This window comes from Pseudophryne corroboree, chromosome 1 (assembly GCF_028390025.1).
Source record: "Pseudophryne corroboree isolate aPseCor3 chromosome 1, aPseCor3.hap2, whole genome shotgun sequence".
Lineage (NCBI taxonomy): Eukaryota > Metazoa > Chordata > Amphibia > Anura > Myobatrachidae > Pseudophryne > Pseudophryne corroboree.
The window spans coordinates 1014739231-1014754707 of NC_086444.1; the positions used below are offsets into that span (position 1 = coordinate 1014739231).

Sequence of the window (15477 nt, forward strand, 5' to 3'; positions counted from 1 at the left end):
GATAGCAGCTCGAATAGCAGACCTATGCTGGGTCATACGTACTTTAAAAGTACATTCGGTCTTGCCTACATAATGTTGTCCACAGGGACATGACAACAAATATATCACAAATTTAGAGTTACATGACACTGATACTTTTATAGAGAATCTTTTGCCAGAATATGGGTGTTTGAAAGAGTCTCCTGGAACTAAAAAATTGCAGGTCGTACACCCACATTTATAGCAACCCTTTCGTTGTCTCAAGAAATGCTGATCCTCAAGGTTTTCATAGAGATATCAGCTTTTATAACCCAATATCTTATGTTGGCACTTCTTGAATAACTGGGCATAAGTCTCGTATTCTTAAACACTTTAAGCTCTGGGTCTGATTGTATGATTGGCCACAGTTCCTTCGCCCATTTGCTAGTGAAGAAACTCTTAGTGTTGAACTGATTAACACTGGGAAGCAGCTCTACTTGTGTTTTCTTAACTTTGGGCACTAACAGTGTTTCCCTAGTTTATGATATTGCTTTATCTCGTGACTGTTCAAGTAGGCCAGCTCAACTTTTCCGCACAGTGGAGATGCTTTGCAAGCCAGCATGCCTGCAGACTGATGTCTCATGCCTCTCCCAGGCAAGATGCAACGAGTTTGCAAACTTCTTTGCAGATAAAATATCCACCATCCGGGCTGGAATCTCCACAGTGCCATCAAAGGAGTGCCAAACTACAAAGCCTGCCAATATAAGCTACCTGCCTTCATGGACCAGCTTTGATCCAGTGGATGTAAAGGACACTGCTGAAATTGCTCGGATTTTGCGTCCCACCACCTGTGATCTGGACCCAGCCTCAACCAAGCTTCTAATAGGTTGTATGGATATAATTGGTCCTGTCTTTACAAAAAAATTTCATTCCTCTTTGCAGACAGGCATTTTTCCTGGACCCCTAAAGGAAGCAATTGTTAGACCGCTTCTTAAAAAACCTTATTTAGATCCCGACTGCATGACCAACTACAGACCGGTATCAACCCTTCCTTTCCTAGGAAAGGTTATTGAGAAAGTCGTTGCAAATCAACTGGAAACCCGCCTGACAACCCATGATATTTATGATCAATTTCAATCAGGATTCAGGAGAAGACTTAGCACTGAAACAGCCCTGGTGTGTGTGTTAAATGATCTTCTGATGGCAAAAGACAGAGGTGACTGTTCAATATTAATCCTTCTGGATCTCTCGGCAGCATTTGATACCGTGGACCATGGGCTTCTGATTGAGCGACTGATACATTTCTGTGGTCTGGATGGCACAGTCCTAAGCTGGTTCAAATCATTTCTCACAGGCAATTCACAGAGAGTATCATCTGGATTATACTCATCACCACCAGTGCCATTGCCATGTGGTGTCCCACAAGGTTCTATACTATCCCCCATGCTTTTTGCAGTATACATGCTCCCATTGGGCGTAATAATCAGGCGCCATGGCCTGGTCTACCACTGCTATGCAGATGATACACAACTGTACTTGTCCTTTGCTCGGGGCACTGATAACCCAATAGCAACCCTAAATGGCTGTCTAGCTGAACTACAGGAGTGGATGAGCGCCAGTTGGCTGCGACTGAACCCGGATAAAACAGAGGTCCTTATGATACGACCGCAACATCAAAGGACAAGACTGCAGCATAGCCAACCAACTGGACTTACACTCGGGGTTTCAGAATTACAGACCAGTGATCGTGTGCCGAATCTTGGCGTTGTCCTGGATGGTGGCTTGACACTTAAACATCAGATATCAGCCACAATCAAATCCTCATTCTTTCACCTGAGGAACATAGCCAGAATCAAGCACTTAATTCCCTCAGATGATATGCCAAAAGTCATACATGCATTTGTATCATCTCGTTTAGACTACTGTAATGCCCTCTACCTTGGTCTACCAGCAAAAGAATTGCAGCGCTTACAGCTGGTGCAAAACACAGCTGCCAGGCTATTAACCAACCAGCCCCGTTCTAGCCACATAACACCCATCCTCTACTCCCTTCACTGGCTGCCTGTACGATGGCGAATCATCTTCAAGATTGGCTTACTGAGTTTCAAAGCATTACATGACCAAGGCCCAAGGTACCTGAAACAGCTTCTGACCCCATACTGCCCCACTCGATTACTGCGATCTGTAGATGAAGGACTTTTAGCAGTACCTAGAATCTACCGTAATTCATCTGGGAGTCGAGCTTTTAGTCATGCGGCTCCGACTCTATGGAACTCACTTCCCCGCACAGTGCGAGACGCCCCAACTATAGAATCCTTCAAAAGTAGACTCAAGACTTTTCTGTTTACTCAAGCATTTCCATAATGTCCCTTTTAGTATCTTCATGCTTCTGTATTTTATGAAAATGTACTTCATTATTTTCTGTACTATATTATGCTATGTATCTGTTAAGCGCCTTGAGTCCTATTGGAGAAAGAGCGCTATATAAATAAAATTATTATTATTTTCTCTATCGTCCTAGTGGATGCTGGGGTTCCTGAAAGGACCATGGGGAATAGCGGCTCCGCAGGAGACAGGGCACAAAAAGTAAAGCTTTTTCCGATCAGGTGGTGTGCACTGGCTCCTCCCCCTATGACCCTCCTCCAGACTCCAGTTAGATTTTTGTGCCCGGCCGAGAAGGGTGCAATCTAGGTGGCTCTCCTAAAGAGCTGCTTAGAGAAAGTTTAGCTAGGTTTTTTATTTTACAGTGATTCCTGCTGGCAACAGGATCACTGCAGCGAGGGACTGAGGGGAGAAGGAGTCAACTCACCTGCGTGCAGGATGGATTGGTTTCTTGGCTACTGGACATCAAGCTCCAGAGGGACGATCACAGGTACAGCCTGGATGGTCACCGGAGCCACGCCGCCGGCCCCCTTGCAGATGCTGAAATCAGAAGAGGTCCAGAATCGGCGGCTGAAGACTCCTGCAGTCTTCTAAAGGTAGCGCACAGCACTGCAGCTGTGCGCCATTTTCCTCTCAGCACACTTCACACGGCAGTCACTGAGGGTGCAGGGCGCTGGGAGGGGGGCGCCCTGGGAGGCAAATGAGTACCTATAAAGGCTAAAAATACCTCACATATAGCCCTAGAGGCTATATGGAGATATTTAACCCCTGCCTAATTTTTCTAAATAGCGGGAGACGAGCCCGCCGGAAAAGGGGCGGGGCCTATCTCCTCAGCACACGGCGCCATTTCCTCTCACAGCTCCGCTGGTCAGGACGGCTCCCAAGTCTCTCCCCTGCACTGCACTACAGAAACAGGGTAAAACAGAGAGGGGGGGGCACATTTATGGCGATATTTTGATATAACAAAGCAGCTATAAGGGAGCACTTATTATAAGGCTATCCCTGATATATATATAGCGCTTTTGGTGTGTGCTGGCAAACTCTCCCTCTGTCTCCCCAAAGGGCTAGTGGGTCCTGTCTTCGTTAGGAGCATTCCCTGTGTGTCTGCTGTGTGTCGGTACGTGTGTGTCGACATGTATGAGGACGATATTGGTGTGGAGGCGGAGCAATTGCCAAATATGAGGATGTCACCCCCTAGGGAGTCGACACCAGAATGGATGCCTTTATTTATGGAACTACGGGATAGTGTCAACACGCTAAAGCAGTCGTTTGACGACATGAGACGGCCGGACAATCAATTAGTGCCTGTCCAGGCGACTCAAACACCGTCAGGGGCTGTGAAACGCCCTTTGCCTCAGTCGGTCGACACAGACCCAGACACAGGCGATGACTCCAGTGGTGACGGTGACGAATCAACCGTATTTTCCAGTAGGGCCACACGTTATATGATTTTGGCAATGAAGGAGGCGTTACATTTAGCTGATACTACAGGTACCACTAAACAGGGTATTATGTGGGGTATGAAAAAACTACCTATAGTTTTTCCTGAATCAGAAGAACTAAATGACGTGTGTAATGAAGCGTGGGTTGCCCCTGATAAAAAGCTGATAATTTCAAAGAAATTATTGGCATTATACCCTTTCCCGCCAGAGGTTAGGGAGCGCTGGGAAACACCTCCTAGGGTGGACAAGGCGCTAACACGCTTATCTAAACAAGTGGCGTTACCCTCTCCTGAGACGGCCGCACTTAAAGATCCATCAGATAGGAGGATGGAAAATATCCAAAAAAGTATATACACACATGCAGGTGTTATACTACGACCAGCTGTAGCGACTGCCTGGATGGGCAGTGCGGGGGTAGTTTGGTCAGAATCCCTGATTGAAAATATTGATACCCTGGACAGGGACAATATTTTACTGTCGTTAGAACAAATAAAGGATGCATTTCTTTATATGCGTGATGCACAGAGGGATATATGCACACTGGCATCACGGGTAAGTGCTATGTCCATTTCGGCCAGAAGAGCTTTATGGACGCGACAGTGGACAGGCGATGCGGATTCAAAACGGCATATGGAAGTTTTGCCGTATAAAGGGGAGGAGTTATTTGGAGTCGGTCTATCAGATTTGGTGGCCACGGCTACAGCCGGGAAATCCACCTTTCTACCTCAAGTCACTCCCCAACAGAAAAAGGCACCGACTTTTCAACCGCAGCCCTTTCGTTCCTTTAAAAATAAGAGAGCAAAGGGCTATTCATATCTGCCACGAGGCAAAGGTCGAGGGAAGAGACAGCAACACGCAGCTCCTTCCCAGGATCAGAAGCCCTCCCCGGCTTCTACAAAAGCCTCAGCATGACGCTGGGGCTTCTCAAGCGGACTCGGGGACCGTGGGGGGTCGTCTCAAAAATTACAGCGCGCAGTGGGCTCACTCGCAAGTAGATCCCTGGATCCTGCAGATAATATCTCAGGGATACAGGTTGGAATTAGAGACAGATCCACCTCGCCGTTTCCTGAAGTCTGCTTTACCAACGTCCCCCTCCGAAAGGGAGACGGTGTTGGAAGCCATTCACAAGCTGTACTCTCAGCAGGTGATAGTCAAGGTACCTCTTCTGCAACAAGGGAAGGGGTATTATTCCACTCTTTTTGTGGTACCGAAGCCGGATGGCTCGGTAAGGCCTATTCTAAATCTGAAGTCCTTGAACCTGTACATAAAGAAGTTCAAGTTCAAAATGGAGTCACTCAGAGCAGTGATAGCGAACCTGGAAGAGGGGGACTTTATGGTATCCTTGGACATCAAGGATGCGTATCTCCACGTTCCAATTTACCCCTCACACCAGGGGTACCTCAGGTTCGTTGTACAAAACTGTCACTATCAGTTTCAGACGCTGCCGTTCGGATTGTCCACGGCACCTCGGATCTTTACAAAGGTAATGGCCGAGATGATGATTCTTCTTCGAAGAAAAGGCGTATTAATTATCCCATACTTGGACGATCTCCTAATAAGGGCGAGGTCCAGAGAACAGCTAGAGATGGGATTAGCACTGTCTCAGGAAGTGCTAAAACAGCACGGGTGGATTCTGAATATTCCAAAATCCCAGTTAATGCCGACAACTCGTCTGCTGTTCCTAGGGATGATTCTGGACACGGTTCAGAAAAAGGTTTTTCTCCCGGAGGAAAAAGCCAAGGAGTTATCCGAGCTTGTCAGGAACCTCCTAAAACCAGGAAAGGTGTCTGTACATCAATGCACAAGAGTCCTGGGAAAAATGGTGGCTTCTTACGAAGCAATTCCATTCGGCAGATTCCACGCAAGAATTTTCCAAAGGGATCTGTTGAACAAATGGTCAGGGTCGCATCTTCAGATGCACCTGCGGATAACCCTGTCTCCAAGGACAAGGGTGTCTCTTCTGTGGTGGTTGCAGAGTGCTCATCTATTGGAGGGCCGCAGATTCGGCATACAGGATTGGATCCTGGTGACCACGGACGCCAGCCTGAGAGGCTGGGGAGCAGTCACACAAGGAAGAAACTTCCAGGGAGTATGGACGAGCCTGGAAACGTCTCTTCACATAAACATTCTGGAACTAAGAGCAATATACAATGCTCTAAGCCAGGCAGAACCTCTGCTTCAGGGAAAACCGGTGTTGATCCAGTCGGACAACATCACGGCAGTCGCCCATGTGAACAGACAGGGCGGCACAAGAAGCAGGAGTGCAATGGCAGAAGCTGCAAGGATTCTTCGCTGGGCAGAGAATCATGTGATAGCACTGTCAGCAGTGTTCATCCCGGGAGTGGACAACTGGGAAGCAGACTTCCTCAGCAGACACGATCTTCACCCGGGAGAGTGGGGACTTCATCCAGAAGTCTTCCACATGCTGGTAACCCGTTGGGAAAGACCAATGGTGGACATGATGGCGTCTCGCCTCAACAAAAAACTGGACAGGTATTGCGCCAGGTCAAGAGATCCGCAGGCAATAGCTGTGGACGCGCTGGTAACGCCTTGGGTGTACCAGTCGGTGTATGTGTTTCCTCCTCTGCCTCTCATACCAAAAGTATTGAGAATTATACGGCAAAGAGGCGTAAGAACGATACTAGTGGTTCCGGATTGGCCAAGAAGGACTTGGTACACGGAACTTCAAGAGATGATCACGGAAGATCCGTGGCCTCTACCTCTAAGGAGGGACTTGCTTCAGCAGGGTCCCTGTCTGTTTCAAGACTTACCGCGGCTGCGTTTGACGGCATGGCGGTTGAACGCCGGATCCTAAAGGAAAAAGGCATGCCGGAAGAAGTCATTCCTACTTTGATTAAAGCAAGGAAGGAAGTAACCGTGCAACATTATCACCGAATTTGGCGAAAATATGTTGCGTGGTGCGAAGATCGGAGTGCTCCGACGGAGGAATTTCAATTGGGTCGATTCCTACATTTCCTGCAATCAGGATTGTCAATGGGTCTCAAATTGGGATCTATTAAGGTTCAAATTTCGGCCCTGTCGATTTTCTTTCAAAAAGAATTGGCTTCAGTCCCTGAAGTCCAGACCTTTGTTAAGGGAGTGCTGCATATACAGCCTCCTGTGGTGCCTCCAGTGGCACCGTGGGATCTCAATGTGGTTTTGGATTTCCTAAAATCTCATTGGTTTGAACCACTAAAAAAGGTGGATTTGAAATATCTCACATGGAAAGTGACCATGCTTATAGCCCTGGCTTCTGCCAGGAGAGTGTCAGAATTGGCAGCTTTATCTTACAAAAGCCCATATCTGATTTTCCATTCGGACAGGGCAGAACTGCGGACTCGTCCGCATTTTCTCCCTAAGGTGGTGTCAGCATTTCATCTGAACCAGCCTATTGTAGTGCCTGCGGCTACAAGTGACTTGGAGGACTCCAAGTTACTGGACGTTGTCAGAGCATTAAAAATATATATTGCAAGGACAGCTGGAGTCAGAAAATCTGACTCGTTGTTTATATTGTATGCACCCAACAAGATGGGTGCTCCGGCGTCTAAGCAGACGATTGCTCGTTGGATCTGTAGCACAATCCAACTTGCACATTCTGTGGCAGGCCTGCCACAGCCTAAATCTGTAAAGGCCCACTCCACAAGGAAGGTGGGCTCATCTTGGGCGGCTGCCCGAGGGGTCTCGGCATTACAACTTTGCCGAGCAGCTACGTGGTCAGGGGAGAACACGTTTGTAAAATTTTACAAATTTGATACTCTGGCTAAGGAGGACCTGGAGTTCTCTCATTCGGTGCTGCAGAGTCATCCGCACTCTCCCGCCCGTTTGGGAGCTTTGGTATAATCCCCATGGTCCTTTCAGGAACCCCAGCATCCACTAGGACGATAGAGAAAATAAGATTTTACTTACCGATAAATCTATTTCTCGGAGTCCGTAGTGGATGCTGGGCGCCCATCCCAAGTGCGGATTATCTGCATAAATTGTACATAGTTATTGTTAACTAATTCGGGTTATTGTTGAAGGAAGCCATCTTTCAGAGGCTCCGCTGTTATCATACTGTTAACTGGGTTTAGATCACCAGTTGTACGGTGTGATTGGTGTGGCTGGTATGAGTCTTACCCGGGATTCAAAATCCTCCCTTATTGTGTACGCTCGTCCGGGCACAGTACCTAACTGGAGTCTGGAGGAGGGTCATAGGGGGAGGAGCCAGTGCACACCACCTGATCGGAAAAAGCTTTACTTTTTGTGCCCTGTCTCCTGCGGAGCCGCTATTCCCCATGGTCCTTTCAGGAACCCCAGCATCCACTACGGACTCCGAGAAATAGATTTATCGGTAAGTAAAATCTTATTATTATTATTATTATTATAAGTAAGAGGAGTGGATAACCCCTGTCCCTGAACTTTTTCATCATCTCAGACAGTTGTTTATACGACATACCCTTATCATCTGTGAGTAGGGGAGACCGTAAATTGTAGATTTGGGATGAAAGCTATAAAATCTAAGGATATTATTACGGTCCGTACTCTTAGTGTACATTGACGTAAAAATCTTATTTTCCCTGATAGCAATTTTTACATCCAAAAAAGTAATCGTTTGTTCAATGCTTAATACAAATTTAATTGGATTGTCTGACGCATTATGATTCTGGATAACGTCTCTTAGTTTTTGTTCGGGGCCCATCCATAATACAAGGAGGTCATCTATGTATCTCATATACGTAAATAGAAATGATGATATCTCTGGGTCACTAAGAAATACATCCTTGTCCACCTCCCACATAAACATGTTGGCAAACGCTGGGGCCACACAAGACCCCATGGCGCAGCCTGTCAGTTGCCTGTAGAAGCAATTATTAAAAATGAAATAATTGTGCGTCAATGTAAAATGTAAAAGAGACAATTAGAAATTAATCTCAGGGCCCTTATACAACGGGTTGTTCATAATCAACCTTCTTACTGCTTGTAAACCCTCATTATACGGTATACAGGTACACAAACTTGACACATCTATAGAAGCTAACACCAAATGTTGAGGAACTCTCTCAATTTTAGCCAATACCCTTAAAAGAGAAGATGCGTCTTTAAGATGTGTTGGTGTATCCTGTATACAGGGTTAGAGAAACGACTCCAGATAGACCGTTATAGGTTCGCACAGAAACCCCCTGGCAGAAATAATTGGTCTGCCAGGTGGGTTCTGTGCGTGTGCACCTTTGGAATAGTATAAAAAAATTGGTACTACAGGATGTATTTTGGTTAATGCTTTCTGTATCAAAGGGGAAATTATACCTTCCTTAACAGTCTCACTCAATATTGAATTCAGTTCCTTCTGGAACTTGGCTGTAGGATCAGTGGGTAAAGATACATACGTTGATTAATCAGATAACAGACAATGGCATTCTGCTTTTTATTTATCTGTATCTAACACCACTATAGCCCCTCCTTTATCTGCACCCCGAACCGTGATATCATCTCTCCCTATGAGTTCTCTTAATGCCTGATATTCCTCTTTCATGAGGTTAGAATAACTTTTTTCAGGGATTTTTTTGAAGCTGACAGTTCTAACAGCCGATGGAAAGTCCTGACAGACGAATTAGTAGAAGTTGGTACAAAATGGGATTTAGGCATAGTCCTTTGCAAGTTCTCGGGTATAGCTGTATTCTCCAGTGTAGTCTGCTATTTGGGATTTTTGCTGTAATATTCTTTTAACTTCAGGTTCCTCTGTAACTTATAACTATCAATTTTCCATTGTATCTCATCTAATGGCTGTGTTGGTATAAATGACAATCCTTTACTTAACACCTTTGTCGCTTCAGCCGATAATGGTTGTGAGGATAGGTTAAAGATTAATTGCGCATCTGTCTCGGCGGTCTCTTGTTGGCTCTGCTTCCTTGACCTGCGCTTCGTTTGTTGTCATCCCCCCCCCCCCGCCTTGTGGGTTTGGTTTTCGACCATTGATGCCAGCCCTTGTGCGTACCCCTAAAGGTCCCTCCGGACATTCATCTCGTGGAGATTCAAATTGACCGCCCTCATTCTCACTGGCTGAGGTGGTAGAATAGTGGGCAGTATATCTCTCCTTATAGAAAGATCTGGTTCCTTGTGGCACCCTCTGTGTATTCGTGCCAAGCCACGTATATACTTTATGTTGTTCATAATCATGTTGTACCCGATTAAATTTGGATTTCTTATATTTAATCAAATCTCTCTGATACTGCTCTACCTGTGTCGTGAATTTTTAAAGCCATTTTTTAGTTAATTCTGAAGTTAAACACGCCAGATGTTCTGCCTCAAACTTTATTATGTTCTCTTTGGTAATGTTTAACTCTCTCTTAGACTCCTCGATCACGAGGAGCATTAAGTCCATCGAACATGTATTGAGGACCGAAATCCATCGCTTGCAAAATGGAATACTGTACCTCCCGATGGTAGGCATATTGTGGATCCTAAATCCACATGGGATTTGCTTCACTCTATAATATTCAGAGAGCGTTCTCCCATGAAACAGAAAGTCAATCTCCCTCTTCTTAAGTCTGAACAAATCTCTGTAAATGTCCTCTGTAGGTGTCCCTACTGCCAAACTGAAGGCTGGATCCTTATATAATATGTGCTCTGCTTCTGCATCAGAGAAGCTCTAAGTATCAAAATTATCACATTGCAATAAGTATGTAGCAGAATCCTCTGTTCCAATACCTTCATCTGTCATGATTGTACTTATTATCACTGCGGCAAGTGCAGCCCCACAGTGGATGGTTTAAATAAACGTGCCACAACAAATAAAGTGTCTTTGTGCCAAAAAAGTGCAACTTATGCCAATAAAGTGACACGTGCTGGAGAGGTCCTGAGAAAGAGATCTGTGTAATCACCTGCAGGTGCCTTGACAATCCCCACTGGTCATATAGAGGCCCTCATTCCGAGTTGATCGCTAGCTGCCGTTGTTCGCAGCACAGCGATCAGGCTAAAAATCGGCATTTCTGCGCATGCGTAGATGTTGCAGTATGCACGCGTGAAGTACTTTCACACAAAACTATGCAGTTTTACACAAGGGCGAGCAACGCTTTTCTGTCGCTCTGTTGATCGGTGAGTGATTGACAGGAAGAGGGTGTTTCTGGGTGGTAACTGGCCATTTTCCGGAAGTGTGCTAAAAAACGCAGGCGTGACAGGCAAAAACGCAGGCGTGTCTGGGGAAACGGGGGAGTGGCTGGCCGAACGCAGGGCGTGTTTGTGACGTCAAAGCAGGAACTAAACTGACTGAAGTGATCGCAAGGTAGGAGTAGGTTTGGAGCTGCTCAGAAACTGCATGGAAATTTTTACGAGCAGTTCTGCTAACCTTTCGTTCGCACTTCTGCTAAGCTAAGATACACTCCCAGAGGGCGGCGGCCTAGCGTTTGCACTGCTGCTAAAAGCAGCTAACAAGCGATCAATTCGGAATGAGGGCCAATATACAAACAGACGTCCGGCACTCTTTGCTAGGAATATTATAATGGTGCTCCGGTGTCCTCCCACTGGGTTTAGCTGCCCATACCTATATTGATAGCGATTCTGGCGGCACTCTGGAGACTTAACCGTAGTGTAGAAAAGCGGTGTTTATTTCATCAACGTTTCGGGTCATCCTGTCATTAGGACACACACAGTGTAAAATGTGACAAAACCTCCCCCAGCCGCCATCCACGCGTCTCCGCCCGGAGGGCCCTTTAGGGGTACGCACAAGGGCTGGCATCAATGGTCGAAAACCAAATCCACGAGGCGGGGGGGGGGGGAGACAAACGAAGTGCAGGTCGAGGAAGCAGGGCCAACAAGAGACCGCCGAGAGAGATGCGCAATTAATCTTTAACCTATCCTCACAACCATTATCGGCTGAAGCGACCAAGGTGTTAAGTAAAGGATTGTCATTTATACCAACCCAGCCATTAGATGAGATGCAATGGAAAATTGGTAGTTATAAGTTACAGAGGAACCTGAAGTTAAAAGAATATTATAGCAAAAATCCTAAATCGCAGACTACACTGGAGAATACACCAATACCAGAGAATGTGCAAAGGACTATGCCTAAATTCCATTTTGAACCCACTTCTACTAATTCGTCTATCAGAACTTTCCATCGGATGTTGGAACTGTCAGCTTCAAAAATCCCTGAAAAAAGTTATTCTAACCTCATGAAAGAGGAATATCAGGCATAAAGAGAACTTAAAGGAAGAGATGATATCACGGTTCGGGGTGCAGATAAAGGAGGGGCTATAGTGGTGTTAGATACAGATAAATACAAAGCAGAATGCCATCGTCTGTTATCTGTTTCATCAAATATGTATCTTTACCCACTGATCCTACAGCCAAGTTCCAGAAGGAACTGAATTCAATATTGAGTGAGGCTGTTAAGGAAGGTATAATTTCCCCTTTGATACAGAAAGTATTAACCAAAATACATCGTGTAGTACCGATTTTTTTATACTATTCCAAAGGTGCACAAGGACGCACAGAACCCACCTGGCAGACCAATTATTTCTGCCAGGGGGTCTCTGTGCGAACCTATAGCAGTCTGTTTGGCTTAGTTTTCCAACCCTGTATACAGGAAACACCGACACATCTTAAAGACGCATCTTCTCTTTTAAGGGTATTGGCTAAAATTGAGAGTTCCTCAACATTTGGTGTTAGCTTCTATAGATGTGTCAAGTTTGTGTACCTGTATACCGCATAATGAGGGTTTACAAGCAGTAAGAAGGTTGATTACCAACAACCCGTTGTATAAGGGCCCTGAGATTAATTTCTATTTGTCTCTTTTACATTTTACATTGACGCACAATTATTTCATTTTTGATAATTGCTTCTACAGGCAACTGACAGGCTGCGCCATGGGGTCTTGTGTGGCCCCAGCGTTCGCCAACATATTTATGTGGGAGGTGGACAAGGATGTATTTCTTAGTGACCCAGAGATATCATCATTTCTATTTACGTATATGAGATACATAGATGACCTCCTTGTATTATGGATGGGCCCCGAACAAAAACTAAGAGACGTTATCCAGAATCATAATGCGTCAGACAGTCCAATTAAATTTGTATTAAGCATTGAACAAACGATTAATTTTTTGGATGTAAAAATAGCTATCAGGGAAAATAAGATTTTTACGGCAATGTACACTAAGAGTACGGACCGTAATAATATCCTTAGATTTTATAGCTTTCATCCCAAATCTACAATTTACGGCCTCCCCTACTCACAGATGATAAGGGTATGTCGTATAAACAATGATGTAAAAGTGAGGGACCAACAACTGTCTGAGATGATGAAAAAGTTCAGGGACAGGGGTTATCCACTCCCCTTACTTGAACAGTCACGAGATAAAGCAATATCACAAACTAGGGAAACACTGTTAGTGCCCAAAGTTAAGAAAACACAAGTAGAGCTGCTTCCCAGTGTTAATCAGTTCAACACTAAGAGTTCCTTCACTAGCAAACGGGCGAAGGAACTGTGGCCAATCATACAATCAGACCCAGAGCTTAAAGTGTTTAAGAAAACGATACTTATGCCCAGTTATTCAAGAAGTGCCAACATAAGACACTGGGTTGTAAAAACTGATATCTCTAAGAAAACCACTGAGGATCAGCATTTCTTGAGACAACGAAAGGGTTGCTATAAATTTGGGTGTACGACCTGCAAGTTTTAGTTCCAGGAGACTCTTTCAAACACCCATATTCTGGCAAAAGATTCTCTAAAAAAGTATCAGTGTCATGTAACGCTTAATTTGTGATATATTTGTTGTCATGTCCCTGTGGACAACATTATGTAGGCAAGACCGAATGTACTTTTAAAGTACGTATGACCCAACATAGGTCTGTTATCAAGCCGCTATCAACACGGGGACTAGTGAGCAGCCAGTTGCTAGGCACTTTGCTGGGGCAAAACACAGCCTGGCAATGTTGGGTTATAGGATAATAGATCAGGTCCCCTTATCTGTGAGAGGGGGAGACAAGGCCCCATTTTGAGTGGCCACACCCCCTTTTCCCGGAGGCGCTTATATATTCAACCTTCACTTTTCCATACCCCCACCTCAAAATTTTCACTTCGACCATTGTTTATGTGTGTGTGTGTGTGTGTGTGTGTGTGTGTGTGTGTGTGTGTGTGTGTGTGTGTGTGTGCGTGTGTGTAAAATCCTGTGCAGAAATTCAGAAATAAAGTTGATTATGGTATAATTGAACGCAGTTTGTCTATGTTTATTTAATCTTGGTGATATACAAAGTCGCACCATGATACATTTACTGACAAGAAAAATAAATAAGATATTCTTTTTTTTCCGTTTCGTTTCGTCTGAGCATTTTTAGCACAGTCCCCTACAAAAAACCATTACATATCATCTACCAGCGAGGCAGTACCTCCTCCAACGCTCACTCAGAACCAGGCCTTCTCGCTGCCTCCTGGTCATGCCGTCTGCTGCTTCATGGATGGGGGAGTGGGCTTGTATGATATGGGTGCCAAGAAGTGGGATTTCCTAAGAGACTTGGTAGGCATCTTTTATTTACTAAACTGATCATTTTTACAATATCTGTCAAATTCTATGAATGAATAATAATATGAATACAATAGTTCTAAAGGCAAGGAAGACATTGTGAAGTAATCTAGTTTAGAGCACTTTTAATGGTGGTAGGATAAATATATGTATAGGATTAATTTAAATTCACTATAATACTGTATGCAACTTTGTTGTTGTCAAACATTATGAAGGTTAGGGGCTTCGTACAGTATATGCCTAGGTAGGCTGCATCTGGCCACTAGACATACACTCTGGGACTTACCTGTGCAGCTGCAGCTCTGCCCTGAGCTATTCAATTACTCCCGCTACCCTGTGAGTTAATTCCCAGAGGGTGCACTTAATGAAGGGAAATTCTATAGCTCCGGGCACTTCAGCTATGAGCTAGTATGCTGTAGCCGCAGCTTACCATTGTGGAAGTTGGCAAGTGTATCGTGTCCATTTTTTTCACACCTCAAAAATAAATCAAATGATTTGTATTTGATTAGTATCAAAGGGCCAGATTCAGAGGTGAATTTAGTATCATGCACAGATGCAGTATTATTCACAGTTGACTTGCGAAAATATGCTAATGACTCAGCCGCTGTCTTGTGCACAGAAAAGCCCACTGCTGGCATCTCACATATGGCGCTCACGTACATAAGCGGGAACATTGGATGCCCATCAGTCTCTCCATAGGACCTCGGTGCATCCCTATGCTGTCCCAGACAGAGCAGCTCTCCTCAGACACAAGGGGCTCTCCAGCTGGCAATGAATTTACAGTGGCTGACTAGGCAATGCCCAGGAAATGGGCAACATGCCTGTGTTTTTCTAGCCACTCACTCATTACCTCCCCACAAAGCTGAATACAAATGAGTATGTTCCCTCAGAAATAATAAGGGGTCCCCCCTTTTAAATCTACTTACATGGTCTCTGATTTTGAGTTCCTTTAGGAATACTATATCTTTATGTTGTAGTTCATCCATAGAAGTAGGAATATTAGGTACAAAGGGTACGGCTGCTACGGGGCCCAGACCATCTCTGGGGTCCGTTCCTCCCCCTGCACCCACTCATGCTGCCTGCCAGCCACACTGACCTTGCCTCCTGTGCTCTGTGGCTTTTCCTCTTTTAGCAGTGTGCTGCTGTAGGCACTTCTGCTGTCAGTGTCACAGGCTCTGTCTGTCTGTCCTCAGTGATAT

The 15477-nt window shown here is 45.1% G+C and overlaps 1 protein-coding gene across 5 annotated transcripts in view; it reads left to right on the plus strand.

The window, feature by feature from the left end:
- Positions 1-15477, plus strand: part of WDR17 (WD repeat domain 17) — a 296790-nt gene that overhangs the window by 183926 nt on the left and 97387 nt on the right. For 4 of the 5 annotated variants that reach the window (XM_063920656.1, XM_063920653.1, XM_063920655.1 and 1 more), the window contains one exon: positions 14085-14272. In XM_063920656.1, coding sequence (XP_063776726.1) covers positions 14085-14272 — 188 coding nt within the window. The remainder of the gene's footprint in view (positions 1-14084; positions 14273-15477) is intronic. The other variant, XM_063920654.1, reaches the window with a different exon arrangement.